The following is a 21,778-nucleotide window of genomic DNA, read 5'->3' on the forward strand; positions in this document are numbered from 1 at the left end:
CTCGGCACACTATCTCAACCATGGCATCTGCATAAAGATACAACCAACTGAGTTTTAGTTTGGCTTATTGTGGCATCATTGTTTGTATCATGAAAAAAAACCCAACAACAACATGATATTACCATAATCCTCAATTCTAAAGAAAACGTTAAATATAAGGAAGGATTTTTTAAATTGATTTTTAGATGTTTCCACATGTACTCTTTGGAATTGTCTAAATGCACCTACCATGGTATTCATATAACTTGTAACAATAGGCCAGTTTATAAAGTCTCAGATTTGTCTGACATGATTCTATTTTGAACATTGCTATTCTGCTTTATTCTATTTTCTTCTTTTTTTGCTTTTTCGTTTTGACATATGAAATATTCATATGAAATTCTTGCCACACTTGAAATTATCTAAATGTTACTGTGCTTTATTCACAGATTGGCATACATCCTTGAGTGCTTTTTTTTTGCGAATTGGTACAGATGTCTAGAAACTAATTGTAATTGAATGAAGGATTACCTAATCCTGCAACCCTATTATGCCACCATTACCTTCCTGATGGATTAAGGCACTTTGCTACGCCCAAGTGAGTTTACAAGCTACTAAAACTATGGAATCAAGTTTGGATGGATTACTGAATGGAAATAATACAGGTCCATGTTTCAATAGCCTTTATAGCAAGTTAAAGGGATGGAATGGTTTTGGTTAAGATGGGGGATTCAGATTTTTACTTTCTACAAGATAATCAGAAACCACCATTGAAATATGAAAGAGCATACACTTCTAAGAGGAATTGAAAGTTTGTTTGATGAAAATCAGTTTTGAGATATCTGAAAACAAAGCAATACAAAAGGGTCCAAATAAAAGGTGGGTCCCACCTTTTATTAAGACTCCTTTGTTTTTTGGATATCCAAGCCATTTCAAAACCAATCTTCATGGAATAAACTTTGAATTCCTCTTTGAATTGTATGCTTTTTTTTCTCATTATCTCACAAAAAAAAAGGTTGGAAATCTGAAGCCCCTATCTCAACCAAAATGATACCATCCCTTTAAGCTATGTACCTGGACTTGTAAAGGGTTAATCTTACAAGTGAAAAATAAGTCTTTTTAATATCATTGATTTGATGCAGGGTATCAGGCCTGATTCCTGTAAGCAGTAAGGTTTGTTAGTAGACCCTACCTAAGGAAGACAGTGAGTGAAACTTTAATACCAAAGTGATGAATCAGGTTTGATCATTTAATATCAATGATGAGATCACACAAGCACTCTCCATGTCATTAGTGTCTCACTGTCTGACCATCTTTACCATGCAAGTATCAATTAGTCGATGAGACACACAGAGCAACCAATGACTATAAAGGGAAGGGGGAAACCCCTCAAATTGTCTGGGTGTGTGTTGGACCATGGACCTACAACGAAGGTCCATGGTTGGACTGAAAGCTTAGAAGTGACACATGACATGACAAGCAGATCACTCATCAGATACTCTGCCTGTTGGAGAGAAAGACATGATTGTCTAATTGATTTCTCGCTGGTCTGTATCTCAGTTGTTCCTTCCTTCTATGTAGCTCTCTTTCCAGCTTTCACTATCACTTATTTCTTCTCATGCATTCTTTCAGTCATTGTACATTCATTCTTTCATTCATTCATTTACTAATTCTGTAATGGTTTGACTTATTCATCTTTTCATCCTTTCATTCATTTATTTGTTCATTAATTCATTATCTATTCATTCATCCTGTCATTCTTTCATTCATTTCTTTCTTTCATATATTCATTCTCTCCCTTATTTATTGATTCATCAATTAATTTCTTTTTCTTGCATTCATTGATTTATTTATTCATTCATTTATATTTTCTCTCATTGATTTAATTACTCTCATTCATTCATTTATTCTCTTGTTCATTTTCTAAATGCTGTCATTGTTTTTTTTTTCTTATATTAATAAGATTTTTGTCCCATGTATAGCTACTCCTCACATTTATTCCAGTTTTCTTCCTGTGAAATTCTTTTGAAGAAAGTTCGTGTCTGTCTTTGTATTCTCCATTTCTGAAAATTTTACCAAATACTCATGAGTGAGACATTCTTTTCACAGATTACTGTCAGATATGACGTTATGCTTACTGCAAAAGGAGCTGGTTGTATAGTCCCTCCCATGATAGGACTATTCTTTCATTACCTTTTCTCCTTTATGTATTGTCTGTTTGTTTGTTTTTCCTTTAAGGACTTAATTCTGTTTTTTTTTTTTTGCAGTCCTTGTGGTAGTGATTCTGTGAAATTCTTTAAATGTCTCTCCTCTCCTTCTTCTGTTACATTCCGGATGTAACCGAAGACTTTGAAATGACACATTCCTTAACGATCGCATCAGTGATCTAATCTGCTTGGATGGCGATTGGCTGGACCATCCCCTCTTTCCTACCTTCTTTTGTCTTTTCTTGCTTTCCTCCTTTCTTTTTCTCAATGTACATGTACGTCCTTATAATGAGGGCACTTTTTACACTCTTTTTTTCTTGTGTGTGTGTGTGTGTGTGTTGAAAAATCTTAATCAGCCTCCCTGATGATTGATGCAACCATACAAATCTCTGTTGACTAGTCCCTGTTTTTTTTCTTGTCTTCATTTTAATCTTCTTCAAGGGCCCCTTTTATTCTTTTTTTCAGTACGTATAAATCTCACTTGGGTGGTAGAAATAGAGGTGTAATCTGTTCAGTCCTTTCATTCCCGACTTCTCCCGACTCTTGCCAATTAACAGAGGGACGTATAGTATTCAGAAAATAGCTATGGTTGGAAACTGCTGATGTGACGGAATTTTCTCTGTGCAATCTACAGTTCGTGTCAGACTACATGTATGTTGCTGAGTATTGACGATAGACAACTCTGTCAGTGTGGATATTGCTGACTATCTACCGGTGTTTTGGAGCATGAAATATTAATATCACAGGTAATGTGTGTTCCTGTTGCCAGTATGCTTTTTAACTCTTTATGTGCCATGGTAGAAACCCCCTGTGTGCCACGTTATTCTGAGACACGAAGGTATAGCTATGATTTGAGAAAGAATTCTGTTTTTCCAATTTGTATAACTTCTACAAATTTCTGTTAAGCTGGACATAATAGTGAGCAAAGTTAAAGAGGAATGCCAAACTTTGCTTCCATATACAATGTATGACAATTCTATTTTCAATTTTTCTTTTGAATTACCAGTTGCTACATTACTGTAAAGGCCTGACTTTTGCTCATAAAATAGTGACAGAAACTTAGAATGTACACGCAAATTTAGTTTGGAACACCGCTTGATAGTCAATCACCACATAGAATGCAAGCCGTATGTGAGAGGAACAAAAGCGTGAGAAACGCTTTGATTGTACCGCGGGATTAGCGATTTATCGATCGGTTTTGGCGGCTTTGTTTGTTGAGCAGAATATGCGAAGTTGGCACGCCGTCAACTGAGTCGGACGTGCGAACATGGCACATAAAGAGTTAATAGAGTGTATGAAGGATTTTCATAAGTTGTTGGGTTTTCTTCTGGCTCCTTTCGAGCTACATCAATTCTCTTACCAGTGACTTCACACAACCCAACCACTTATGCCCCAGATCCTGATGAAGGCCATGACAGGCCCAAAGCGTGATTACAGGGAAAAGTAAAGAGCAACGTCGTCCTCAAACTTGATTTCTTCCCATGTATGTATATGCTTCACATTGAGACACTGCGTACGTTTCGGTCAGGATTGATCTCTCACATGGTATATACATTTGACTATATAATATATTTTATGTTGAACATAGTATTCCTATATGTGCAAAATTTTTACAGGCTGTCATTGATTTAATCTCGTCTCTCTCCTCTGTCTTCCTCCTTCTCCCATCTTCTTCCTCTCCGCCTCGAATAATTGACAGGCCCACGACACTCTGGAGGATACCGAGCTGAAACCTCATCGCATGGATAGCCTCGGACTGGCCGGAGACGTGATGGCCGAACTGACCCTCGTTCTGGGCTGCAACGATGAGGCGGCGGAACTCGCCGGCATCCTCCAAGACCTGAATTTCATCGTAAGAAAGAATAGACTTCCTTGGTTTGAATGCATGAAGAGTTTCATCGCAAAATGAGTTAACTCTATTCTTGTCAATTTCAGTTCAATTCAATTCAATTCAATAATGGTTTTATTTCAATTTGAGATAGTCGCAATTATGCCTGCTAAAAAACAAAGAAAATATGTCATCATAACTTCGAGGATATTCCTTTTGTTATAAATGCAACCAGTGGGATATCATTGAAGAGGATTTTTATTTGCACTTTCTGATGATGGACCTTCTTTGAAATACCAGTATTTAGAAATGGTGCTTAAGCCTTGTGTGATCAAAAACTTTAATTTGTATCTTTATGTGTCATTGCACAGTTTAAATAATGCTTTGTGAAGCTCACCTTACTTAATCATACTCTAATAAATGGGCCTGCTAGTTTTCTCTCTGTCAAAATAGGATGACATCCAAATTTGGTATGTTTGAGCTTAGCAATCATCCTGCGATAAAACATTGTGCTGTTAGTAGTATTGTGAGTTTTTACTGCTGTAATTTGCATGCATAGTTTGCAAGGCAGTCTTTTGCAGGCAGCTATGGCTAGTGCAACTGATTGACAAATTGCCCTACATCAATGTAAATATGGCTATTATGTAACAATATTAGTCTGAATAGCTAGCTGTCATATTTTGGCATGATGTCTTGAGAAGGAATTCAAATCCAATTTGAATTCATGAGACAAACATTGCAATCTTCTTCCCCGTGAGCATTCTCAATGCATAAATGTCATAGCAAACTTCATGCTGAATTAAGAAAATTTCAGTAGTTTTGGCAATGCTTTGGGTGTCTGTTTGAAAGTTGCTCTGCAACTTTTGCTGAAATGTTACAAAATTTCTAATGTCACAATTTTCAACTGACAGTGTTAATGGTCCATATGTGTACCGGTACTGGGTACATTTTGAACAGTTGATCATCATTAGGATTTTCTCTTTTGTAACTCAATGTAACTCAAAATATTCTGGTTTGGAAAGAGTTCATTCCTTTTCCTCCACTCCATGTTTGATAAACCAGGCCTGGATAAACCCATTTCTACATTTTCCTTTCGGTATTTGTTTATCAACTCCATCAACACGAATGCTTTTCACCCCCTTACCCTTTTAATCAACACTCTACTCTGCACCTGCTTGCATCATTTGCCAGTCAAACAATGCAAGTCATGGTTCAAATATGTATGAAATGTCAGAACGATATTCACATATGGAGGAAAGACTAACCCGGTGGACATAAGCAAATAAACGAGAAAAATCATTATGAATATGGTGATGATGATGATGATGATGGTGATGATGATGATGATGATGATGGAGATGAGATACCAGTGATGGCAAAATTATATTTGGTAGTGAGGATGTTGCCAGTGGAAACCAGCAGAGCGGGGGGTTGTGATGATGCTCATTAGGGCTCATTAGACGCCAGTTGATTGGTTCTTTATGAGGGCACACAGCATGAGCGAGATAATGACTTCTTCTGTAGAGACTCGCCTTCCTGGAAATTGAAACCCCAGCATCAAAACAAAGCTTTCCAGCTGGAGGCGGCAGCTTTGACGACAATAAAGTGTGTAGGAAAATGAATTTTCATCTCCACCCAGTCATTACTCAGAACCCACGATGACATCGCCTCGGGGAACCTGGAATCGCCGGACGTCATGGACCACCAGGAGGATTTCTTCACCCCGGACTTCATGGCTACGGGGGACGCCATCCGAATGGTGGGCATCAGGAAGTCAAAAGACGAACCTCTGGTGAGGAAATCCACAGTCTGCGCAGTGTCAGGGATGTTTTGATTATTAGCCAGCAGAAGAGGAATTTCAAGGAATGAATAAATGTAGCTTGCCATTCATGAATCTTTACAAACCCTCTGTCTAGTTTGTATGACAGAATTCTGAAATTATTTTTTCTATATATATGTAAAATAGAGACTAGTGTAGTGTTTTCTCATAATGATTAAGTACCCCCGATCTAGTTAATGTCAATGTATGGTGAAGGGCAGCTCCTGTTTTGACAAAGTCCTCGGGACCGGCAGTTTTCTTTCGTTATATCAAAATTTTTGTCATAGCCGAACAAATAAAGCATATAAAGATATATACAATGTATTTGATAATTTTGGGACCTGAAGTTTATCTTCTTTGTAATGAAATTTTGGCATTGAGAAGATGTGATTTAACTAGGAAATAAAATCATAACAGTTTACATCTTCCACAGACTGTCAGCTTCAACAACACTAGCTTAAGTTAGTGATATTAAGTACTAATATTAGTTGAAATAATTAGTGCAGTCACTTTCAATTAAAGTGTATCAGGCTTCTCCAAAAAATACAAATACTTTTGAGCCTTTGTGAAATTTGAATTTTGGGATTTCTTTGCTCGTTGAGCTTATCTCAAAATACAAATATCAAAATATAATATCATATCATACGAGACATGAAAACTCGTCACATTGAGGACGAGTTAGGTGATACGCTTGTGGTCATCAGATGACAGTCATCTGTGATCGACAAAGAAAAGAATGTGATATAGGCACCTTGAAGTTATATTGAGCGTGCATGTGAAACCGTTTCTGTAACCACTCGGCCACGGGTCATCCACGGAAATGGTAAGACAAAAAAAAAAAAACAATGTATAGATATAACAGGGGGAAAGTGAATGCCCACTCAACCAACGTGGCCGTGTGAACATCTATTGCATTGCTAGACGGAAAAGCGGCCTTGTAACGACTGAGGTCGCTATGCCATTTCTGGCAACTTGGGAAAAATACGTCCCACAGACATAAAACCTATAATCGGCTGGTTTTCATACCTTGCCTTTAATCACAATTTTCAGTGTAATGACGTCATCAAATTACAAAACAATGACATCGTCTTGAAAGACAATTGTTCAAAGTACAACACCTCAGTCGTCATCATTACATACTATGATCGGTTTGACAAAGTCAACCTGCAAAATTTTGCTGCAGTCGAAGCAATGTGGTCTCCAACAAACAAAAAAGAGGGATATGGCGTGTGTGTGTGTCTGTGTGTGTGTATAGGTGCGTTTATATACGAACGTGATTTCTACATGGACGAATATGTAATACAAAATTGAAGAAAAAAAAGTAAAATAGCTAAGTATTTTGTTTCGTGATCTTGTGGGGTTCGAACCCGCAACCTTACGTCTCCGAGACGTCGCCTTTAGCCACTCGGCCATACGTCTCGACGAGAAAATATGGGGAACGTAAACTTATGTATGTGAAAGATACATGAGGAATCGTTTTGTCCACATTCCATTTTCATTTTCAGTTTTAAACTGCAAAATTGTCAATCTGATGAGGAGATTTCAAAGGATAAAATGCATGATTACTGCAGCTTATTGTCTCAGCTACAACATACTAAAGTTTCAGAGGAAATGAAGCAAAATCAGCTGAGATAAAGGTGCTTAAACGTTGTTAAGTCAATGCATGGTTTAAAAAAAAATCACCTCCCATAGACATAACACGTAAACTTGTCCGATTTTGTGTCTTTAATTTTAATCACAATTTAAAGTATGATGACGTCATCAAATTTCAAAACCATGACATGGACTTGAAAGGCAAATGTTCAAAGCAAAACATATCTCAATTTGGGGTAATATTAAGCTTAAACAATAGAGATACGAGCAAATGAATGTCAGAAACAGTACCTCAAAAAAATTAATTCCACTTTTTTGATTTCAGATGATGATATGATGACGTCATGAGTTTTCCTGGCAAAATCGGTACTTGAAACGTTATTTCCAATTCATATGCTTTTGTAATATGCAATAGAAATATAGGGTCAAAGGACGATTTAAAGAGCTATGGCGAAATAAACAAAGACATGTTTTTTCACTATATTTGCAGAAAGACGCGCGCGCGGAATTTCAACTTTGACGGCAGTGCATTCCTTTGTTATAGGTCAAAATCGATCGGAAATCAATGATTATTGTTACTCAAAGTATCAGAAATCCAAATCAGTCAAAAAAATTGCATTTTCATGTTAGTTACGCCCTCTGCGCGCGAAATTGCGCGGACGGACGCGCACGCGAGAAAATGTTTGAAATGCTTAAAATTGTCTGAAACTTCGAGATTTCCCATTGGGAAGTCGTTTTGAGCCTTTTAAAATTTTGACGCGCGCAAATGCGCGCGTAATGATGACCTGGGTAACTAGCGTTAAAATGTAAGATAGAGCGTGACCTGAACTTTTATGTCCAACGAAAATGATACAGAAATGATATCTAGTTATGAAGTTATGATCGATCATGTGACAAGGTCCGAAAATCACAAAATGGCGCCTAGATGACGTCATAGATATGTTACTGTCATGAAAACCTTATTGTGGCTACATATTGTTATGAGACATGTTGACTGAAAATGTCATGTTATTCCGTAATGTCATTGTTGAGATATTGACGACACAAAATGTGGCAGAAAGAAAGAAGAATAAAAAAAAAGAGAAATTTTGACAATCACAATAGGTGATACGCTGATAGCGTATCACCTAAATATACAATATCAAAATACACATGTGGGAGATTTCTTCCAGAGACAGACCAACTTGTTTCACAGAGCTGTGAGCCTTAATGAATTATTAAAACAGTGATGCTGTACAATGCAATTTCTCATCTTTGTCGATCTTGTAATCCAGGGTGTCACGTTTAAAGTGGAGGACGGAGAGATTGTGGTAGCAAGGATAATCCACGGGAGCGTCATTGACAAACAAGGTAATGAAATGATGATGCAAAGTAATTATGGTAACTCTTTATGTGACATGATGAAGCACCTGACTCAGACAACAGCTTGCCAGTTTTGCATATTTTGCCCAAGCGCACAAACTAATTGATGAATTGTGATATGTCACAGTACCTTGAAAGGGTCACATGCGATTCCATTCCTCACACATGCAGTGTATGGTGACTGCCTAGTGTTGTTCCAAGGGGGTTTTTCAAGTATATTCTACTAAATATTCTGTTTGGGTTGGGTCTTCAAAAACTCATGCCTCCCACACCTGTTCATGAAAGTGCATGGTGTATGTGTAATCATGACCATGAATACAATTTTTTAGTCTGTCTTAGGGTGATGTTTTGAATACTTGCCATTTGCAAGAAAAATAGCTATAGTTTTGGCACAAGTAACAGCAAAGATCGCAATTTTCTCAACAGCTTTTGCTCTACTGCATTTCTAGCACAAGCACTTCTGTGCAAAGCTACTTTTCTTTTAGAGACAGACTGTTTTCTGTCTTGGAAAAGTGCTCAGGCATTGCAGTCTCAGGATAAGATGGCACACAGGGGGCGTACACAGTGGCTCACAAAGTGTTCAGAGAAAAGGTCAATCCGTGTTTACAAGTCTGTTTTAGCACACAGGAGTTCTTCCAGTATGTGGTACATTATTTACGACATTGACAATGATACTACCTTTATACAGTATACAAATATTGACTGCTCATGAGGATGATGGTGGAAATTATCATTCCCGAGGTGCTTTTCATACCGACCCTTCTATCATCCCGAGGCGTTAGCCGAGGGGTGATGGAAGGGTCGGTATGAAAAGCACCGAGGGAGTGATAATTTCCACCACCATCCGAATACAGAGCAGTTAATATTTGTTTTATATACCTCATCGTTTAAGACTTAATCAAGATCTAGGGCTAGGCAAATAAGAAGTAAATTCTAACTGTTAGGCCTAAACGTTAGCCCTAAAATCAGGCCACAGCCTGCGCTTGCTTGCATGGTTTTCGTGCATTTCGTACTACCCAGTACGCACGGTACATTGTACTCACTCACAGTCACACGGCCTTCGGCGAGCTCCTGTATAAAATCTTGGCAGAAGATTGCAGTATACATCCAGTTTCCCGTCGCTCGTGTTTTTAATTCGATATTTTCAACATGCTGAGATTTGTCTCTGCTTCGGGATCCTAAGAAATTATAATTGCAAAGTGTACGATCTTTGATCCAGCTCACTTCAAATCACGGAGGAGCGCTCGATCGCCATGCCACGTTGAAACATGCCTGCTGTGCGCTGGTGCGATGATTTTGTATGTGTTTATACGATGCGCGTAGTGAACGTCCTTGGGTGGAGGGGTTGCGGACACCGCGCGCGAAGTCTAGTGTATATTATTTGTGTACAAAAGTCGCGGAGGGTTTACGAATTCTATCACGAGGGTTTTGCCTTTCTATCACGAGGGGTTTGCCTTTCTATCACGAGGGTTTTGCCTTTCTATCACTTACATGAAAACCCTAAGGCAAGATAGACGGGACTACACCTTGTCACGTGATATACTTTTGACCAATCAGTGATACGAATCTCACTTATGAGGTATATAAATACATTATAGTTACCCAGCTTTGCCTAGTCAGTGGCAGCAGTGCAGCAGTGGGTTTTTTTTGTTTTTTTGTTTTTTGCATTCAAACCTGTATCATTATTTATTTCCCCTGTCATCATACAGTAGGCCTACCCATATTGAATGAAGACACTGTAGGAAAATCTCCCTGTACAAACACTGACACACTGAGCAAGAGTCAAACTTGACATCTCTTTAAAAAATCAGATCTGCCAACTAAAATGCTTTAACAATTAAATTTTCTCCAATATTAAGAAAATATGTATATTTTTAGATTAAAATATGTCTTCTTTTGTAGAGGTTTGACGTAATATGTGTAGTATGTGCAATAGTTTCAATTTTAAACCAGAATATGATCTTTGCCTTAACGGTACTTATTCATTTATTTTTTTATTAGAGTGCATCAGTATGTTTTTGTTTGTGTGTGTGGGTGTTTTTTGTTTTTTGTTTTTTCAATCTGCAGAGATTGGCAAACCTGTTTTAGGTATCAGTGCTGGTCAAAAAAAAAAAGACAACAACTGTAGAACAGCTTTTGATTTTATTATTTTTATTTGTATGTCTTTGCAACGCCTAAAGGATTGTTACACGTAGGAGACATTATCCAGGAGGTCAATGATCACGACGTCACCAACGATCCAGATGCGCTGCGAAGACACATCAAAAACGCTGACGGCCGGGTCACCCTAAAAATTCGTCCCAGCTACCAAGACTGTATAGTATTACCTCCAGTAAGTTTGAGAGAGAGAGTGTGTTGCCAATTTAACAAGATGATCCTTTTTATTGTCGCAAAATTCCTCCAGGATTTGATCAGTTATTATTATTATTATTATTATTTTATTTGGCTTTCAATCACAAAAAAAAAAAAAGTTAAAAGAAAAATTGTTCACTATCGCCTGAAAATAGTATCTACTTTTTGCAAATTTGTACCCAAATCCCACTGCAGTTTATCTTAAGATTGATATTACAACCAGACCTGATTCCTGTCAGCTTTTATTGCCAAAATACTTCTTTTGTGCAATCTTGCACCTGTAAATTAACCAACCAGTTATTTATTCCTCATCAACTCATGGATGCATCTAGAATCATCAGTTCTTGTGTGTGTAACATTATTTTTTGTCTTTTTTTTATTAATGGCAGATTTATGTTCGGGCCTTCTTTGACTACAACCCTTCCAAAGACACCTTGCTGCCATGCCAGGAAGTAGGCCTCCCCTTTAAGAGGGGAGACATCCTCTGTGTGGTTGAGAGGGACGACATGGATTGGTATCAGGTAATATTGGGTTGGAGGAGAAAAGCTTGGTAAAAGATTTACATGGGGGGCTCAAAAAATGTGGGATAAAAGAGATAATGATTGGCTCGTAATGAGTTTGATATGATAAAAGCTTTCCCTAAACATGTCTGATGCAGTCACAATGTAAACGTTGATGGCAACGCAGGCAACAATTTATTTATGATATAAAGTGTTTGAATTGGTTGGTGTGATCGCAATTAAGTGTGTAAAGTCTGATTTAATTTTATTTGATGTATAAAACAAATCAAGGACAGTCTTTATTTGGGGCAACATTGACTTTATTGCATCTTTGGATCTCAACAGTGCCCTAAAAATCAGTCCATATTTGTGCTATGACAGTCTTCACAAAGTCTTTCATGTGCATTTACTGTATGATTTTCTCTTTTCCACGTATTTTGTCATTTCTGTGTTTATGTTTTAATATATCCTTTGATATATATGGGGGAGGGGTATTGAGACATTGCCAAACAAGATGTGTGTATACTAATCTCCGGACTCTACCTGTGTGTGTATGTGTCAAATTTGATTTTCTGTTTGGTTCCAGGCCTACGTGGTTGGTAGAGAAGGGAGGTCTGGCCTAATCCCAAGCCAGGAACTAGAGGAGAGGAGAAGAGCATTTGTCCCTGCTGAAAATATCTACACAAGTGAACTGGGTAAGTGTTGGACATTGGTGGTGATTAATCCAGCGTGTGTCAGAACATGCTTTTTAACCCATTCACTATGGGAACCTGGTGGCTCGTGTATTAAGTCTATGGGGATTTCAGGATTCAGTATGGAACGGGTTAATTAGGGTATGTTTCCTGCGTGTGAGTTTGTTTGCCCTCACTGCACTGGCTTGATATTTCTGTTCTTTATGTGATGTGACTCTTTAAACCGAAAAGGTTATTACATGGAAGAAATTTTGCCAAGATGAGATGAATCTGCAGTTACAATCGTAAGTCACGAGGTGAAGAATTGTCAAAGGTTTCAAACTCAAAATATGAAGGAAAAGCAATATGTCATTTCAAAATACATTTGCAGGTCTTCATTATTTTGTCATGATGCATTTTTTTTTCTTTAAATCATGCAGTATGATTCTCTGTCTTCCACTAGATGCCTGCATCCACAGGCATTATGTTTTACCTACATTTTCCTTCTCAACACTTTTGTATCCAGTATGAATGAGCACCTACATTGTGTAGTAGTTCATTGAACTTGGGCTTAGTCAATGGCAGGGCCCTCTGGAAAAACAGTACTTAGACTGAAGATGCTACGTGTAGTAAATAAGACCTTGTCATCCATGTATTCATCTGTTACCATGGTGATTGTCCACAAAGTTGCCTGTGGACTGATGAGGTCCAAGAAGAAGATGAACACCCAGTAGTGCTTGGGCATCTTCTGTGGTAGGGCCCTCTGATTAAAACAGTGCTTTACCGTTGAAGATGCTACCTTGGGTATTGTATACCGTAAGGCCGTAATCACTCATGATTTCTTCCATTTCCATGGTGACCATGCAGTTGCCTGTGGATTGATGCGATCCAAGAAGAAGACAAATACGTACATGTAATGCTGGAGCACTGTCAGTGGCTGGGCCCTCTGATAAAACAGTGTTTTACCGCATGACTGAAGATGTTACCCTAGGTAAATATATGAGACCATAATCATTCATGATTTCATCCGTTTCCATGGTGACCATGCAGTTGCCTGCGGCCTGATGCGGTCCAAGAAGAAGAAGCGGCAGAAGTACGAGACGAGGAAGAACCACCAGTTTGACCGCTCGGACATCGTCATCTACGAGGAGGTGCAGGAGATGCCCCCGTTCCAGCGAAAGACCATCATCCTCCTCGGGGCCCAGGGGGTCGGCCGGCGTACCCTCAAAAATCGACTCATCGAGTTTGAGCCCTCAAGATTCGGAGTGCCTGTAGCCAGTGAGTCTACCAGTCTGCCAGCTGCTGAAATCACTGATTTCAGAAAATAATCAGGAAAATATTTGGTAGTATGGTGCAATATTGTGCCATCTCAGAATATTAAAGGCAAAGTTGCACTTTCTGGCTTGTGTTGTAGCACAGTATCAAATCATGTGTGACTTAATTGATGGTCATATTCCTCCATGGAGACAAAAGTAGTAGGTGTTGTTAATGTCAAATTTATATAAAGTCTGCTTGAAAAAACATTTAAACATGAAACTTAAACTATTGACATATCTAAACCAAAGATTTTTTTCCTTATAGTATTATGTTGGTATCAACATACCTCATATCCATTTCCTGAGTTAATTCCAATAGATTGGCAATTGTCTTTTGAGCATATGACTCAGCAGATATTTTGTAGTTTGGAAAGTGATAGATTTGAAACTTATTCAGTGAAAATACTTTAGTATGGTTATTTTTGCCAAGTAATATTTCCTTTTAAAAAGTATAATACAGAGAAAAGCTCTACTATTTCTAGATGTTTGCTATTTTCATTCACTGTAAATGATGGCATTGATGTTCGACATCTTGTCTTGCCGCAGGCACCTCGCGGCTTCCACGGGAGGGGGAGATCAATGGGCTAACGTACAACTTCACCCTCCGCAGCGAGATGGAGAGTGACATCCTCAACCACAAGTACCTAGAGTATGGGGAGTTTGCCAACAACCTCTATGGCACGACCTTTGACTCCATCCAGGAGGTCAACAGGAAAGGTCAAATGTGTGTGCTCGACGTCAATCCTCAGGTGAGCGGGTCGAGGGTTTCTCCTAACTTCTCGGTTCTCTGGTAGGTGGGATCAGAATAAATACTCAGTATAAGTTAAAGGAAGCCTAAACTCAGGTATAAATGTTGATTGAGTGAAAGCAGCAGTATTGATAGTACACATCAGTGAAGATTGAGAAAAATTGGACAATCTATTCAAAAGGTATGAATTTTAACCCGTTGACGGACTGATTTTGCTTCAACACGTACAACTGTATTTCCCATAGACACCTGCCCGAGTATACTCGGGACTCGTCCTCAACGGGTTAAAGTTTTGATGTCATTATTGCTGGATAAGAAGACTATTACAGTTTATGGTGTCATGTATGGACATCAATAGAAAGAAAATATTAGGAGAATTCCACAAAATTTCATTTTTCATCAAAAGTACACACACTCCATTGACTTGTTACATGCGATGTATTTGTAAAGGGCAATATTATTCCTCCTGCTTTCTGAAAGAGGTAAGTCAAATGCTCTCTCATTGTGCCAGAAAAGGGAAAATATATTGCAATTTCTTGGTATTTTGTTTATAGTCTCGTCCATACGTGACGTTCTGAACTGTAGCAGTCTTCTTATGCAGTGAAAATGGCACCATAACTTTTGAATTCATAACACTGTGAATGCGAGATGGGTGAGGTTGACTGTATGTGATTTTCATTGCACAGATGTCAAGCCCCTCTTTGAAATGAAGATTTGATCTATCGTTGAAAGGAGTTTTAATCTCAATCACGATACCATTGAGCAAGTTGCTTTTCAGTGATCTATAAGAGAATTATGGCTAAATTGCCTTTGTTTGCACTGGATACCACAATATTCTAGAATGTTTGAATGTTGAAGTTTTATGCCTTCATGATTCTTGTATCTTTTGTCTTGCTTTTTCTCACTCTCGGCAGTCATTAAAATTGCTCAGGAATTCAGAATTCTTGCCGTTCGTAGTCTTTGTAGCGTCTCCTGACCTGGAGACCCTGAGGTTGCTCCATGAGGCGGCTGCAGCACAGTCTGACAAGCAGGTTTTAGTAAGTGGACTCCCATTAGTGATATATGTAGCATTCCTGGCCTTTGGTTGGAAGAAATTTCATTACTTTCTGCCTGATTTTGTCTGGACACGATACCAGATTACTAAATGCCAAACTTTAGATTGAATTTGTTTACATATTGCACTGTGAGAAGGCAAACTATTCGAGATGTATGCATTTTTCCTCTAATTGGGTTATGGGCATAAGATTCAACTATTCAAAGGTCAGATTTGCATTGTAACCAGCTTTCAAATTGTTAGATTTTGTCAGAGTACCATATTTTAATCATTTGTAGACCATTTAAGTAGAAATAAAGCGCTTATTCTCATCTTTGAACCTAGAATGATTTTATTCTTGCTTCTAAACTTTCCTTATCCCACCCCTTTTTTATTGTGATCCTTGCAAAAGAAGCACTGCCACAACCAAACCTTTTCGTTTCTGATTGGTCACCCCCGGCAGGATGCAGACTTGCAAAAGACGGTGGAGGAGAGCGCCCGCATCGAGCGCCTCTACAGCCACTTCTTCGACTTCACCATCATCAACAGCAACCTGAACGAGTCGTGCCTGCTGCTCTGCGAAGCCCTTGACGCTCTCGAGCACAAACGACAGTGGGTGCCCATCGACTGGGTCTACGACTCGCCCTGACACCCGCGACTAGCGGATGGTGTGCACCGCACTCGAACTCGACAAGATAAAGTCATTTTAATAGTACCAAATAGTTTGGCCCAAGCAATTCCAGATGGGGGCTCTGAGATGTCAAAATTGTGAGTTCTCACGGAGGAGTTGATGTGGAACTGCCCCCAGCAGGTGTACTCCGGGATGTCTTGCGCCCTCATGCCAAATTGTAGAGTTGGCCCAACTCTGGATACGAAGCACTCAGACTTTACCAACGGGTACATTGGCGTCCTTCATCTGAACCTCGCCAGAACCGTGCCCCCCTCTAGATAGTAAAGCTAGATTAAAGGAAAGGGGGGGGGGGGGGGAGACATGGTTTCCGGTACACTGTTTATACAGTTACCATAACATTATTAAAGGTGTCCATTCTTTTCTCATTAGGATTAATACTCCTGTAGTCTGTTGGCTATGGCCCTTGATTTGCCCCTTGATATATATTGTTTGTCAGGTCTGATGTGCCAACCTTGGTTCTGTGCCTTTTAAAGGGTGTGGTGATACCGCGACTGCTCCTTTTCTTTCTTTACTGATGGGTATTATTTCCTCTAAATATCGGCATTTTGTCATCAAAGACAAATTCTGAATGGTTGTGTCTTGCCATGAAAGTTGGCACTCCCTTGTCTAGTGGAACATACAGGATCCTACAGATATGGCTGTTTATCTGATGAATTGTGCGACAGATGCGTCAACGAGCTGCTCTTGAGTATATGTGCGTATTTTGTCCTGTCTGTGCTGTAAATTTGTTTTGTATGTAACCAGAAAGGGAAAGGAGTGCATGCACTTATTGTAGCCAATCTTTATGCAAAGGATATGCAGTTACCACAGTGAAACATTTACACAATAGTGCTATATCCAGAGCATACATTATTCCTTTCAAGCTACTGTGCTCAAGCATTCTAGTCTGTTGATACTAATGCCCAAAGTGATCTCACTGCAAGAGATGACTGCAACGTGCCAAATCAAGTAATCTCAAATTTACTTTCTTTGTCTGCAAACGAGAATGATGCATGATAGGATTGCAGAAGTGGTTTTTACTTGTGTATGGCAGCTTGTGTGTGTGGGATCTACACTTTTAGAGATCATAAAACGTCTAATGTGTGATGCTGTGGTTTGACACTGCAGTTAAGTCATTTTAGAAGTAGAAGGATATAAATGTGTATTGAATTTTGTGGAGACCTAACAATGCCCTTCTGCCCCTCACTGAATAAACCTCATAGATATGCAAATCCTCCTCATGATGCAAGCTACTTAACCCCCCTAAAAGGCCAAATTGTGCATTATCTTGTGTGTAAACCTGTTTGTGTGTTCAATACTTTGTTCGATTGTTTGTTTAACCTTTTTTTTTCGAAGCAAAGAATTTGTTATCTTATTTTGAGAGCTTAGAAGAAAGCCATTGATTTTGCTCAATCAGGAGATTTAATTATCAGAATTGTATTATTTTACCGCAAGCCTCAGTTCACTTCTATAAACGTAAACTGCAGACACGAAGATGCATAGGTGAGACTACAACTGTACATCTCCATTGCATTGAGGGCGCCAGCAGAATGTTTGCTGAAGGATGTGTATGTTTGTCATTAAAAGGAGCTGAAGAATAGATTTTGAATTTCACTTCTTGTGTAAGCATATTGTTAATCCTGTACTTTATCTCTTGTGTGTGTTTTGATGAGTTCGAGAAATTCCATGTTGAAACGTGGAGTACATTGTAGCTGATACCATATCATAACTTGATATGATACAGCCCGTTAAAGCTGCATTAAGATTTTATTTTCATGGATGAAGTTGAACTTGCCATTAGGTGATAGACAATAGATCCTATGAAATGAAGATTTATGGGCATTTTGTGGAATATTTTTGTCTTTTGCCAGCCAGTTCATGCTGCTGTTTTCATACATATAATGCATGATCTTGAGATGGATGCATACTGTTATAACAGTAATTTTTATATGAGCAAAGCAGAAGAACAATCAAACTGAGGAACAATCAAAACCTTTTGCAAAAATTGAATTCTTTTCTTATTTACATTTGCTCTGTTGACTTTAACTTCATTTTGTTCAGATTGTGGGTGAAGTAAGTGAATGTAATTTGCCGATGCACTTTATCAAGTTTTACAGTTTTATGCAGTCTCAAATACATTGCACTGGCATTGTTAGCCAAGACTTATTCAAATTTCTCAGAATGAACCATGATATGAAATTAAGGAGGGAGTTTGGTGAGAGGGTTATATCATTATGTATTGAGTACGTAAAACTGCACATGAAGGTATCAAAAACTCTTGCAAGTTGTATAATTGCTTCTTTCTTTCTTTTTTTGATTTAGTGTCTTTGTGTCAGAACACTGAAATTTGCTGCTATATTCCCACACTGAAAGTTTTTGGGAATGAAATTTGTATTTCAATTTGCAGTTTTGAAAAGATTATTGCTTTTGATTCAGTGACCAAAGAAAAAATGGGGGGGGGGGGAGGATGAGGAATAATAGTTTATTCTACTTAGTGTGTGTTCGCTTGAATAGTGTTGTGTAAAAGATGTTATTATTTTTGTTATGTCTGTATATTAGATACCTTTGTGCAATAGCATTGTATTTGTCTCATCAAACATCTCTCTATGCATTTTTGTAACATATACAAATTGTATTTACATGTACATTGCATGGAGGGGGTAGGTACTTAGTAGAGGTTCTTATAAAGTCACCACATTGCTTTTATTCACTGAGCTTTACAAAGACACAAACACGCACATTCAGTTCAGTTCAGTTCAGTTCAGTTTTATTCACCACCATTAACACATTGTCGGTAACAGCAGAGTAAAATGCACCAAACTATTGCTACTCCCAGTGGGGTGTATCAAATTCTGATTGCAGGGTTTAGAGGGAGAAAGAATTAGCAGAACTTTATGTAATTTGGGGCTTGTTGGCATATTTTACTGTATCTTTCCTCAAACATGTTTACAGTATTTCTTTCTTTGCCTGTGAGTAATGCAAGAGCTTATTATGCAAATTTGTCACATGGTATTCTTTTTCCCTCAGGTCCAGCTTTTATAATCATGTACAAGTACAGCTTCAGTGCACATGAAAATACAACGTATAAGTGTATTTATAATTCCCGTACACTTGCTCACAGCACGACAACTACTTAATATGTATATCTTAAGTGTGTGTTCATCATGACAATCTTATGTATTCTTTAAAAGGCACGCCAAAGGCACACCAACGTTATACCTTGTATTATTTTTATTATTATCACTTCAGTTTACTAGCATGCTGCTATGTGTTACTGCTGGGCTTGTGTGCAGAATTACCTAGAAGTTTTATTATGTGAAGTCCTTGCCCATACATTCATGCAGACTTATATTGTGGTCACTTGGTTTGGGTCCCTTTCTCTTTGTGAGTTGGTCGGTGGTTTAAAACCCCACCCAAATGTGTTACCTTTGTCCTTTTGCAAGACCGTTTATCCATGCTGCTGCTCTGCTCAAGGGAGTTTGAATAGATACCCGGAGGGACAAAAACATATGCTGTCTGCAAACATATCTATACAAGTGTCAGAGTAGGCAGCTAGAAGATGGGTACACTCCAACAAGTGGAATATTTGCACTGCATGGCTTATGTGCTGCATAGATATTGTCTTTGTCGTGGTAATATATAAGAATCTGAAAACATGAGATAAACCCTGGAGGAATTTCGCGTTTTATTACTATGTCATTACTACCTTTATTGTAATCACCTTTGTTATTGTTATTGCTGATGTTATGGTATTATGGTATGATAGTGTTAAACCACTTCTCATTATTGTCAATATTATTCTTATTGTTGTTGTTGTTGTTATTATTATTATTATTATTATTATTATTATTATTATTATTATTATTATTATTATTATTATTATTATTATTATTATTATCTTTGTCATCTATTTATATTCGCTGTCATAGTATTCACCAGTTTAAGTTATCAGCTGTGAAGTTTTTGACTGTAGCCTTTGACAAAATGTACCTTCTAATTTTTTCATCTTATTTGACAATCACTGAATGGATGTTTGAACATTTTGTAAGCTTGTATTCCAGATATGAAATGAGTGGTTGATTGTTAGCCAAGGGTAACTAACATGAGATAATGTGAGACTACTATAAACTCAGAAAATCAGGTATTTGGATGGCATAAACCATGATTCAAGAGTGGGTTCTGGGAAGAGTATGGGAGAAGAAAAATACCAAAAAAAAAAGATGCGTTTCTACCATTCAGTTCCACGTGAAGTTTGCCAGGGTACCTAAAGGTATTTTAATTTTGCCATGGAATTGAATGCATGTTCATCCCTGTAAGCTGCAGTGGAGGGGTGGCCAGTCACAGTTATAATATTTCCTCTATATTTTCATTCCATCATTTGAAGGAATGGGCCAGCAAATCTCAGTTTTAATGCGAGCAGAATGAGCTAAATGAATTTTGGTTTTCCTACAAGAATCAAAGGAAAGAGAGAGAGATATGTGCATAGAAATGGGGATTAAAAAAAGATATGGAATTGGAATATCCTTTTACATTTTTCTATTTTTATTTACCCCACTGATCGATCAGGAGAGACTGATGTGTTAGTGGAAAACGAACAGCACTGAATCACAGTGTTAGAGGGATGTTATAGTGGTGGAGATGAGGATTGGGCCTTTAACTTTCTGTGAAATACCAAGAAACCATTTATGAAATAATACAGAGCATACCATTATAAGAGGAATTCAAAGTTTATTCGATGAAAATCAGTTTTGGAATGGCTGAGACATCCAAAAACAAAGTAAAACAAAGTGATCGTAATAAATGGTGGGTCCCACCTTTTATTAGGATTGCTCTTTTTTGGATATCTCAGCCATTTCAAAAAGCAATTTTCATCAAATAAATGTTGAATTCCTCTTATAATTGCTCAGTCACATTTCACAAGAGGTTTCTCATTATCTGAACAAAAAATGTTAGAAACCTGAAGTTAGGTCTCAACCAAAACTATATAATCCCTTTAGGCTCTTGAGTAGTTTTGAATCTGTACAGACAAGGAAACTCTTAGGATATCAAGGTATTGAAATGATCCTAGACATTTGATACTTAAGTTACTTTCTGACTTCAATTGTTTTGTGTGATGTGTTAGAAATTGAAATACTTAATTAAGTGCTAATGGATTAATGAATATAAAAAGTGCATTTCAATTCCTGGTAATAAACAGAACCTGATGATTTTAACCCAGACTTATAAGTAAGTATTACATTGTACATTGAATAGGTGTGAGAATAATGGTGTCTTGTACAAGCAAAGAATTTGCCTTGATTATTTATGTGGTATTTATGTATATTTAAGCTGCTTGAACAATGAAATAGTCGGTTTATGAATATGAATTTTTGCCCATGATAGTCAAGAATGATTTATATAAAGATGTTTTACTTCTTTGAATGAGGCATTGCTCAAGATGTGTAGATATCTGTATAAAATTTGAACGGTCGGATGTCTGAAACATTGTTAGAGTCTTATGGATTACATTATAACTGGTCAGAGTGAATATTTTGTATATGTTAGGATGTAATATTTGTATTTTGCCCTGGCTTAATTTGAGGTAGCGTATGTCTGAAATAATTTTGATGTTTATCATTAGGATGTAGTATTTATATTTTGCCCTGGTTTAATTTGATATAGATTATGTCTGAAATAATATCATTATTAGATTTATAATTT

The 21,778-nt window shown here is 37.8% G+C and overlaps 1 protein-coding gene across 1 annotated transcript in view; it reads left to right on the forward strand.

The window, feature by feature from the left end:
* Positions 1-16,057, forward strand: part of LOC139718472 (protein PALS2-like) — a 41,477-nt gene extending 25,420 nt beyond the window's left edge. The window contains exons 3-12 of the mRNA XM_071629944.1: positions 3,886-4,038; positions 5,654-5,806; positions 8,701-8,776; positions 10,969-11,120; positions 11,530-11,661; positions 12,227-12,335; positions 13,362-13,589; positions 14,174-14,376; positions 15,290-15,412; positions 15,872-16,057. Of these exons, the coding sequence (XP_071486045.1) occupies positions 3,886-4,038; positions 5,654-5,806; positions 8,701-8,776; positions 10,969-11,120; positions 11,530-11,661; positions 12,227-12,335; positions 13,362-13,589; positions 14,174-14,376; positions 15,290-15,412; positions 15,872-16,057 (1,515 nt within the window). The remainder of the gene's footprint in view (positions 1-3,885; positions 4,039-5,653; positions 5,807-8,700; positions 8,777-10,968; positions 11,121-11,529; positions 11,662-12,226; positions 12,336-13,361; positions 13,590-14,173; positions 14,377-15,289; positions 15,413-15,871) is intronic.
* The last annotated feature ends 5,721 nt before the right edge of the window (positions 16,058-21,778 follow it).

This window comes from Diadema antillarum, unplaced genomic scaffold (genome assembly GCF_040938485.1).
Source record: "Diadema antillarum isolate AM-2024a unplaced genomic scaffold, OU_Dant_1.0 scf00000095, whole genome shotgun sequence".
NCBI classification, from domain to species: domain Eukaryota; kingdom Metazoa; phylum Echinodermata; class Echinoidea; order Diadematoida; family Diadematidae; genus Diadema; species Diadema antillarum.